This window comes from Anopheles maculipalpis, chromosome 3RL (assembly GCF_943734695.1).
Source record: "Anopheles maculipalpis chromosome 3RL, idAnoMacuDA_375_x, whole genome shotgun sequence".
Taxonomy (NCBI): domain Eukaryota; kingdom Metazoa; phylum Arthropoda; class Insecta; order Diptera; family Culicidae; genus Anopheles; species Anopheles maculipalpis.
In genome coordinates, this window is record NC_064872.1 from 52,297,338 (window position 1) to 52,308,370 (window position 11,033).

The 11,033-nt window shown below is 42.1% G+C and overlaps 1 protein-coding gene across 1 annotated transcript; it reads left to right on the plus strand.

The window, feature by feature from the left end:
• The first annotated feature begins 3,352 nt into the window (after positions 1–3,352).
• On the plus strand, positions 3,353–6,546 carry LOC126562572 (L-lactate dehydrogenase). The gene is made up of 4 exons (XM_050219121.1): positions 3,353–3,501; positions 3,604–3,721; positions 5,715–6,304; positions 6,377–6,546. Exons 1-4 carry the CDS (start codon positions 3,376–3,378, stop codon positions 6,539–6,541), a joined length of 999 nt encoding a protein of 332 aa, XP_050075078.1. The 5' UTR covers positions 3,353–3,375; the 3' UTR covers positions 6,542–6,546.
• Positions 6,547–11,033: the final 4,487 nt, after the last annotated feature.

Genomic DNA, 11,033 nt, shown 5'->3' on the forward strand with positions numbered 1-11,033 from the left:
TGAAGGCTCAAATCTAAAAAAAAATCTTATCTTCTGAAGGTATTTTGCAGTATTTACAAGGTACATGAAAAAAGTATCCAGAGAAATAAATACATTTATTTATTTATAATTAATTATGACGGTACAACGCCGTAATGTCAACACCGCATGTGATGACTTTATTATATATAATGATAGGACATTTCATACTTACTCTTTGCCGTATCCCGGGTACACTCAGTTAACAAATATACTTACTTATTTAAACAAATATTGCAATCATTGTTCCTCTAATATTTTTTTTGTGCGGATTATGACAATTTCCTTTAATGGATCATGTAAAAGCAATGTAAAAAAATGTTTAAATAAAATAATAGGGCTGGCTGTTTTCCTAAATAACGAATTTATTTGTTACAATGGTTTTAAATAATTACACATTGTTTCTTAAGCTGTTGCTGCCATTTCAACAAACATGAACGAGCGCACGATTACTTTTTCTTCATTCTAATGCCTTCATTGCCTAAGCCTAGGCAGATCATGCTAGGTCATTCCGGCCGTCGAATGGCTTACTAAACTTGTTGATATCACGTGGAGGGATAGTCAGTACTCACTACGGGGGAACAGTTCGGATGGGATTTGATTCCCGGTTCAACCGTGTGAAGCATGGCCCCGCTACCGGTTCGCCTTGGGTGTACGACAAAACTGTTATATTTTATCAACTAATTTCTGTGTAAAATTCGACTATTAATGCTCGACAAATTAGATGAGACATATTCTATTCTGTACTTCAAGAAAATATTCAAAACAATATTCTTCTTCATGGCTTAACGACCTCTAAGGTCATGCCGGCCATCGAAATGGCTTACTAGACTACCGATACCCTGTAGTTGGTTAGTCAGTCCTCACTACGTGGGGACGAGCTACCGTTTGTAGATCGGCGCCGCTGTCGCCTACACCACCGGGCCGCCCCAAAAATTCAAAACAATATGAAAAACATGAATTGTTGCTAAACTGTAGTCGCCAGCCGTCTATGATTTCTTTTAAACTTTTTATTTACTTTATTTTGAAAAATTGACATTGATGTGTCATGCATTTATAGTTTCACATACTTACTTACTTACTTACAACAAACAGAGCCAACCCATCGGAGCCTGGCGAGCCCAATTCGCTGCACGACGGTGAGGTCGTCATACAGTTCGTACAGTTCGTCGTTGTACCGGCTCCTCCATTATCCTTTCACACATACGGGGCCAACAATCTTTCTGAGCATCTTCTTCTCGAACGCAGCTAAGAAGGCTTCGTCTGTTTTGGGCAGAGTTCATGTCTCAGAGGCGTATGTGAGTACTGGGACTGTAAAGGTACGATACAGTCCCAGCTTCGACCGTCGCGACAGGTTTTTTGAGGTGAGATGTTTCCTCAGGCTGTAGAATGATCGGCTGGCTGCCAGCATCCTTATGCGCAAGTCCGTTTCTACGCTGTTTACGGTGCCGACCTTTGACCCGAGATAGGTGAAGTTTAGGACGACTTCAAATTTGCGTTCACTCTGCAACCTGAGGTTTTCTGCCGCCTGCTCGATCCTTTGGTAGTCCTCTGTTACCTGGGAGAGGCCATCATCAGCGTATGGCAGGATCTGGATTGACTTATGGAAGATGGTTCCCTGAGTCACGGATGGCCCTCTCTAGCGCCAAGTTGAATAGGAAACAGGCGAACCCATTTCCCTGACGCAGACCTTTGGTGGTAGCAAAGGACCCTGAGAGTTTTCCATCCACCAGGTGAAACCTGGCATGTGACGTTAGTCATGATCATTCTAACAAGCCTGATCAGTTTGACCGGGATTCCAAAAGAGTTCATGGGCTCGTAATAGTTTCATATAGTTAATTAAAATTGTCTAAAAAATATTGTAAACCAAAGTAAAATTTTATTTGTTTATTTTAAACATGACGCCTTTCACTGTATTGTCAAGTAAACTTTCATTACATATAATTTGTTGTTATTGTTCTCCCGAAAAAAGCCAGCCAGTTTAATTATTCCAGTGCATATAATTTAACGCCATAATAAAAAAATATGATAACCCATTTGAACTGCAGAAGGGATTTATGTCGATTAGCAACTTTCCTTTTTCAGAAAAATCTTACTTCTAACCTCATGTACATTAACCTCACACTTACAGTACAAAAAAAAGTACGTGCAATAAGTCGCGTGCAATAAGTCGCGTGCCCTAGATCCGGCGCGGCAATGACATTGAAAGCGCCAGCCAGCCTGAACCGAATGCATTAGAATGAAAAAATAAATGCAATTGCCTAGCCGCACATTCTATTGCCGCTCCGTCAGCGATCGTTGGCAGATGTTCAAATGCAGCTGGGAATTTGCTCATGCACAATCTCACACATTTTCACTCTCCGTCTCTCTGTCATTTGTTTCACAAATGTTGTACACTATTTCATAGGTATTGCTTCTTTCCAGCAGTGCGGTTGCATCATGCATTGACTCCTTTTCAGACACTCTCTTTTTCTCTCGATTCCATACAGTATCGATAGCTTGATCGAGCACGCTTATTACGACGAATCACACTCACCGTCCTGTGGAATACCTTATTGTATTTTTAATGTTTGCTTTTGTTTTATTTTGCAAACTTTTCATGAAAACGCGTGAATGTTTATTTTATTGTTTATTAATTTGTCCCGTATCTGTAAAATCCTGGTTCCGGGTTTCCTGCCCTTAATTATAAAATTGACAATTATTACAAACACGTGGCTATCGGTGGCACATCATTTTACAAAACAAAACTCTCTCGCTCTCACCTCACGTTTGCCTAATCATCCACAAACGCTGCGAACAGCTGACGTACCCCACACGCACAGCTACATCAGCCTGTTCCATCCATTTCATCATCATCGAATAAACACACAGAATTCATTCGCTCTCGCCGGGTGCGCCTGTCTGTATGAGGCGTGCGTGAAAAGGAAGCAAACCTTCCATCGCTTTTGCTTGTCCACGCTTTGCGCTCGCTCCTGCATACAGGCGGTATCTTCCGTCGAGCAATGGGACGCTCGGTAGGGGAACCGACAATCCAACCGATACCAAAGGTCACCTTCAAAAACGCGTCGAGACGACGCACTCTCGGTTTCGGATATCGGTGGATCGCGTCGAGGTCAGTACAAATATTCCATCGTCGGCCGCTTTACTGTACGCACGCGACTCGTGACTACTCTGCTTTTCCGGTGAGACACTCCGGATAGTATCCGTTAATTTACACCTACCTTCCAAGTGAGTGCAGTGACTTCTTTGGCTCAGTGCGAGTGTTCTTATCATTCGAGCGAATTGTTCTAACAACCATTATCGTGTTCATCGGTTCCGTTTCCCAGGGCAGACGTACAAACAGTTAAGCCGTCCGAAATGTCTGAAGTAAAATCTAAGCTGCTTACCCAGATTGCCGAACCAATGACCTCGTCCGGCAACAAGGTCACCGTTGTCGGTATCGGCCAGGTCGGAATGGCCTGTGCATTCAGTATTCTGACCCAGGTATGATTCCAGCCACGAAAAACAAGTTCCAGTGCTCTTTAAAAACTGCTCGTGTGATACATTTGCTTACAACAATCTGCTTTCCAATGCCCCTTTCGACAGAATGTGTCCAGTGAGGTGGCCCTCATTGACGTCAACGCGGACAAGCTGCAGGGTGAAATGTTGGATCTGCAGCACGGTTCTGCATTCATGAAGAATGCTCACATCAACGCAGGCACCGGTAAGTTGTACTACCACAGTGCGCCACGTCTGACGGCCCATAACGTTCCTCATACCGTAGCTGTGCTCTCGTGGCAATTCGATCATTCCAGACTGGCCTGGTCTGCCTGGCTGGTTGAATGACATTTCAAGAACACTTTTACTATCATTCGGGCATTGCTATCTTCGCTCGTTGGTCAATTGAAACGGCTGCGAGCGACTGTTAGATAAATTGAGCGAGAGAGTTTTCGGCAATAACGGTACGGTGCGCTCAGTCGGCAGAAACTCTACTGCCCCAATTTCAATTCTTCTGTCGCCATTGTTAAAGAGGGGAAGCAGTATTGCAAATGAAATCGAAAGTTAAGTGCTGTGAACAATTCCAATGCTAGACATTAGCAATCAAGATGCCGGATGTTAGATTTGGCACATACACACATGCTCTCTTTGTATATGAATGTTAGAGATGAAAGTATAAAAGAAATTGCACCATCCCAAAATAAAAGATGTTTGTTCCACGGATGTGTTCATCGTAGGATGAAACACACTAAAGCGCATGCCCTAACGTTCGATACAAACACTGACTTCAGCTTGACCTCCCAGTGAACTTTAACTACCATCGAGGGAGCTCGCTTTTACTTGATTATTCCTTCGTTTGAAGGGTGTATCCAACACGATTGTCTCGTAAAGTAGGACAGAACGGTAGAATAAATGCATAGGATGCAGTTTTGCAATGCAAGTGGGGAATTTCAGTGCATTGCCCTTCGAACAATGGAGTGCTAAAGTTCTGCAACAATCCATCGTCAAGACAGGACGTGGTATAGTGTCTGTAATTTAATTAAACATTTACCAAAGTCAACTTCCTCGTAACCTTGTTTAGAAGGGAGCTATCACTTCTTTAACAAATTAAGCTTTTTAAACAATCTTGGTTTTTAAATTAAGCAGCATCATGGTCTCAGTTTTTTGCCTTTGTTTCATTGATAACGTTTTTTTGTGTGCAAAGTACTACGAGATCTTCTTCTTGGTTTAACGTCCTGCTAGGTCATACCGGCCATCAAACGAGACTTATTGAAATCATGCAGCTGGATAATCATCAAGACTGGTGCTACTATAGCCTCAGCCACCGGGCTAGATCATCGTTCGTAACATGAGCGGTTCGTGCTAACTTTTACTAAAACCCATGTTCCCGCTCGTTTTTGAGATTAGCAAAACAACAAAGGAAACAGCCCTTTACCGTTATCGCAGTTCAGAGTAGGTTGTCTTCTATTTGTACAGTTTAAAGTGTCCTTATCTGTGTGTCATATTTCTTTATTATTGCCTATTACCGGATACTGCAAACGGTAATGCTATTTTACGCACACAGCCCAGCCGATTATGTCTATCAGTTTCACAGCAAAACTCTTCGATTAAACATTTAAATAGACAATTTAACTAGCTTGCTTACACTTGGACATAAACATACAACAAAGTCCATGTTGCGGTAATCGCAAACAGAACACATCATTAGAGTGATGATTGTAGCGCCTAACACATTCAGTGGATGTCGGAAGCACATTAAGACACCGAATGTTTGAATCGAACCTAGGCGTAGAAAACATAGCATTACTAAAAACATTCATTTCTAGTTATAAATAAAAAATAATGTATTGAACACTTTCTATATCATGTTGTAGAAACACATTTCTTAATTTTTGATTAGAAACCTTTCAAAAATGGATGCTCCATCGTGTTTGTGTTACAATCTCTCAACCTAACACACAGCGCGCCAAAAATTATGCGTGAGATAAACTCGTGAGAGAGAGAGAATAACCCAAGCAACAAGTTCTCACTTCTCGCTATAGTGAACTGAGTGTTACTCTTTCCTCACTATGTAGCAGTAGATCAAACTCTTACACCTAGGTGGCGCTCTTGTAAACACTTTCAAATTCAAACTTATTCCATTGTCGTTAGATTTATGCAACCGTTACTTACCTCAAAAACTACAACCAACACACCCTTTCCACATATTTACCTTTCAGATTTCTCAGTATCAGCTGGATCCCGTTTGATCGTAATTACGGCGGGCGTACGCCAAAAGGAGGGAGAAAGTCGTTTGGATCTCGTCCAACGTAACACTGATATTCTGAAGGGTATCATCCCTAAGCTAGTTGCGCAAAGCCCCGACTGCATCTTGCTGGTTGTTTCCAACCCGGTCGACATCCTCACCTACGTAGCGTGGAAGCTTAGCGGTTTGCCGAAGAACCGTGTCATTGGATCCGGCACCAATCTTGACTCGTCCCGATTCCGCTTCCTAATGTCGCAAAAGCTGGGCGTTGCCCCTACCTCCTGTCACGGTTGGATCATTGGTGAGCACGGTGACAGCAGCGTACCGGTCTGGTCCGGTGTAAACGTAGCCGGTGTACGATTGGCCGAAATTAACCCTAGCATCGGTACCGAAGCCGACACTGAAAAATGGGGAGATTTGCACCAGCAGGTTGTCAACAGCGCATACGAAGTTATTCGTCTGAAGGGCTACACTTCCTGGGCCATCGGTTTGAGCGTGGCCTCGTTGGCTTCTGCTATTTTGCGCAACACATATAATGTCCATGCAGTTTCCACCCTGGTCAAGGTAAGGGTTAAAGCTCAAATTAATATAATATGACAATATATTAACCGCTTTAATCGACTTTCTTCTGTACAGGGCGAGCACGGAGTCGAAGATGAAGTCTACCTTTCACTACCATGCGTACTGGGTCGCAATGGTGTTAGCCACGTGGTGAAACAAATTCTTACTCCGGAAGAAACTAAGAAACTGCAAGCATCTGCCACTCTGATGGCGCAGGTGCAGTCTGGTATCAAATTCTAAGCACTACAACCGTCACACCTTGTACTCAGAAGTTATTTATTGACAAAACCAAATTGTATGTTAAGCTAGCTAAGAACGAGCACGCAAGAACCTAACCAATTCCTTCTCAAAGAACCAGTTGTATCGATCCCTAAGAACAAGCACACAAGCACCTAACATCTCAAGGAACCAGATGGATCGATCTCTAAAACAAACAAACGACCTAACCATTTCCTTATCTAGGAGCTAACTAAAAGCATAGAACAAACATCCCAGACCTCTGTATCCCTTCCTTCTCAAGGAACCAGATCGATCTACCCCTGCACCGAGCATTAGAAATGTATTCCATTGCATAATTTTTAAATGTCCCTTGCGGCTGAAAACGTATGCTTACAGTAAATAAAATGATAGAAATATTATGCAGTGCATCGATTTTCAATTGAAACAACTGGTTACAGCTGACGGAGACGGCTACAACTAACCGTCTAAGATGGACTAAAAGATCAACAATTTTTAAACCAGGACTCACAGCAAAAATTTGGACGTGAATGTGTAGAGTAAAATTTAGGTAACCATTAATAAATGATGTAAACTAACTGATGCAAGCCATTGCATTCAAAAATATAAAACCAACACCACCCTACCTCGATTAGTGTTTAGGAGTCTCACAACAATATGGTAATTCGGTTATACACAATTATTGGAAGCGAGCGAATTGGCCATTATTCGAACACTCCCTCGTCGGACATTGCACTTCGATGCGACCCGAGATTACGAAATTGTTGAGCTCATGCAAAAATTTAAAAATCAGACCCATTTGGCAAATAATACAAATATAATCTTTTGCTGTGAAAACTTTTGGAATCGACATTCAATGGACAAATTTAGCTAATCACAATCTCTTTGAAAAATGCAAACATCACATCATAATCCTACACTTTGCCGTGCATGTTGAGAAAAAGCCTTTAGACTAACCGAATACTCAATAAATTGCACCTTCTTACAGTAAATAGTTTAAATGCGATTATTTTACCAATCTGAAACGTTTTTCCACTGGGTATTTTGAATGTTTTAATGTGGGTTCTGTTTCAGAATGGAATTTTCAGCGTTATCTTTAAGGTATAAAAAGGTACGAAATTTGATCTGAACTGAATCAAGGTGAATATGCGACCGTTTCTGTTATTGCATGATTAATTAGACCATGTTGACCATTTAATCTTTTTCCAATATTTTACACGTAACACGTAAGATAATCTGTCTTGTTTATGGAAGAATGGGATTGGATATTAAGTTCTATTGGATGGGTGAATTCCTACGACCCGAAAGGGGTTTGATACTCGATCCTTTTACATGGATTATAAAACTTTGTTCTATCACGTAGTAGAATAGTCAATTGTCACTTTGAATAAATAAAGTCCTATAGTCCAAGTGTGATTTGATACTAATTTTGTTATCTGAATAGCCACCGACTTGGCCTTGGTTCTTTTGTGCCTTTAATTTTTGTATTTTTATTTATAATTGATAATGACGGTCAAGTGCCGTATTGTCATTCTCTATTTTTTAAAATAATTTAAAAATCTCCCATGATCACGAGCAAAATGCCGGAAAGCCGCACGGGTATTAAAACAAAAATTTGAAAAATGTCATGGATTTTCACTCATGTTGGCCTGCTCTTTTAAAGAGCACGTCGTCGTGACATGGCCCGGTCAACAATAGATTTCCAGGAAACTCGATCCTCGGCTGCAGCTTCCCATCCATGTAGGCACCCGATCTCCGACAGGTCACCCTTCACCTGATCCAGCCAACGAACTCATTGTGCTCCCCGAAGCCTCGTGCCGAACTGGGGGTCGCTGACGAATACCTGCTTGGCGGGGCATGAGTCCGACATCCTCATAACATGCCCCAGCCATCGTATCCTGCCGGTCTTTGCTACCGTCAGGATGTCCGGTTCTCCGTATAGCTCAGCAAGCTCGTGGTTCATCCTTCTCCTCCACACACCATGAACGAGCACACCGCCAAAGAAGGTCCGGAGGATACGACGCTCAAACACGCCAAGAGCTTTTGCATCCTCCCCTCGGATGATCCAAGACTCACGGCCATATAGGACCACCGGGCAAATCAGTGTGCGATATATCTCACATTTCGTGCGATCTCGAAGTCTTCTGGATCTCAGCAGACGGTGAACGTCGTAGTAGGCACGATTCCCCTGAACAATGCGTCTCCGGATTTCGCTGCTGACATCGTTATCCTAAGTTACGACAGTCCCAAGATAGCAGAACTCCTCTACTACCTCGAGGTTGTCGCCGTCGACTAATACGCCCGAGTGGGGCTGCTCCCCACTCGGGCTCTGTTACGATCAGAGCCTCCGGCAAGTAGGTATTTCGTCTTCGTCGCATTGATCATCAATCAAATTTTTGCTACTTCACGTTTCAGCTAGGTGTACGCCTCACACACCTTCGCTGTCGTCTTGCGCACGATGTCAATGTCATCGGCGAAGCCAAGAAATTCAAGAGACCGGTAGAGAATCGTGCCACGGATATCGTTGTCTAGTCCCGCGCTTCGTACGACACCTTCCAAGGCTATATAGAACAGTAGACAGGCTATATTGTAGAGTAGACATCATGGTTTAGTTATCTTATTTTGTTTGATTAGTTTTATTTACTAAACTACGCAATGCAGCAGCGACAAAGAAAGCGAGCATGTGTAGGGAAATATTAATAGCTGAGGATTGAAAAGAAATAAGTTCCAAGAAATCTGTTACCGTTACGGACGAGGAATGATCACTAGGTAACAGGTTACATAAATATCTTAAGACCTAAGGTGATCTGCTGTGATCACGTGTTGGGATCATTGTTTTCATCAGTTCAACAAAAACCTGGAGACCTAATTGCCAGATGGTTTTATGCTACTACCTCCTAGTATTGAGGAAACTCAAAAGAACAACAAGGTACCAGGCACGAACTGATCAACAATGGCGGTGCAGCAGTCGTACAAGAAATTCATCTGCGGTATGTGAGAATGCTGAGGTACAGGTTAGCGAAACATCATATATCCCACTTACTAGAAGGGAGTAAGGCGAAAGTGCACCAAATAGTAGGGGTATTATGGTGTTGAATATTGCCTATAAGATTTTTTCCCTGATTGTACAAGATCGACATCCCATTCATCGAAGAGATAGTCGGAAGCTATCTAAGAGAATCCAGAAATCGAAAAAATAACCACTGACCAGATCTAGTTTTGCTTCTTATTTGGCTCTAAAACCTCGAGAGGCCATTTTCTAATGGCTTACGAAGCTTAACATTGTCATGCAGTTGGGTAGATAGTCCTCACTACGACATAATGGTCCAGCCCAGACCCTGCGTATGGTGAAGCAATCCAGACGGGTTTAAATAATCGATCCTCTCGCATAAAGATCAGTGCCATTACTTTTGTTGCAAGATCTCCATCTTATGGCAAATCTTAGAGAATGGAGGGTAGAAGATATCTTCAGTGATCTTAATGCCGCGTATGACAGCATAACCAGGGTGTAACTATACGACGCAATCAGCTCTAATCAGCTTTTTTAGTACCTGTACTCATATCTAAGCCTCTAAAACACTTACTTTCTCCAAACCAAATGAAACTCTTTCAGCCTCGTACATATACATATGTAGAAGGATAATCTGTACCACTTGGACAGGAGCGATCTTACGATCGATCAATAGAGAACCTATGAGCGCTTTATGATTAAGTAAGTAAGTGAGTGATTAAGCTGTAAGTACAGCTTAAGAAAATTTTTATCACATCATCAAATAGATAAATATTTATTACTGCTCGAATATCATATAAAAAATTTTCGATCTCTAATGGTCTAGTTAAATCAAACTACAAAACAGATATCGACAAAACCACAAGACTAAACAATCAAAATAAATTCGAGAACTGTTTGTAATTCCATTCCATTCCTTTTAACCACTTACCAAGACACTAATTCAAATTCATTATTAAATAAGCATTTTTAGCGTACCGTCTTCTTCACACCCTCAATAACCCATAGTGCGGCGCAAGCACACCAACACTAACGAATGAGCCCGCGATCGCACAGCTAGCACACAAAGAGATGAACGCCGAGCCAACCAGTCGAAAATTAGTTGCGCGAGCGTAGTCTTCAACCTGCGTACAAACTGTTCGTGCGCTCAAGTCTCGACGGACCAACGGCAGACACATTACGCGAACCACCGTCACACCGCTACCGCCGCGCTGCCATCGTCACCACTGTAATTAGGTGCTTAAATGTTTACAGATTGGAAAATATATCAATGCTGCTTGTGCGTGCCTTGTGTGTGTGTGTGTGCTTTTTGGTGGATTAAAAGAGTTTTGTGCATTTATTGATAAACGATCAAACATCATTCAGTGGATCATTCAGTGGTTTCCAAAGAAGATTGTGTGAAGTTGCATCGTGAACCTAGTTTAAACTGCGCTTACAATCAATGGTTTTATTATTTGCATTACACATGTGCACCCCACCTTTCTC

Bases quoted from the DNA above. Each gene is read 5' to 3' on its own strand.
- LOC126562572 (XM_050219121.1), top strand. From the start codon at position 3,376: ATGTCTGAAGTAAAATCTAAGCTGCTTACCCAGATTGCCGAACCAATG. The intron at 3,502-3,603 runs GTATGATTCCAG...CCCTTTCGACAG, and splicing joins CATTCAGTATTCTGACCCAG to AATGTGTCCAGTGAGGTGGC. The intron at 3,722-5,714 runs GTAAGTTGTACT...TTTACCTTTCAG, and splicing joins TCACATCAACGCAGGCACCG to ATTTCTCAGTATCAGCTGGA.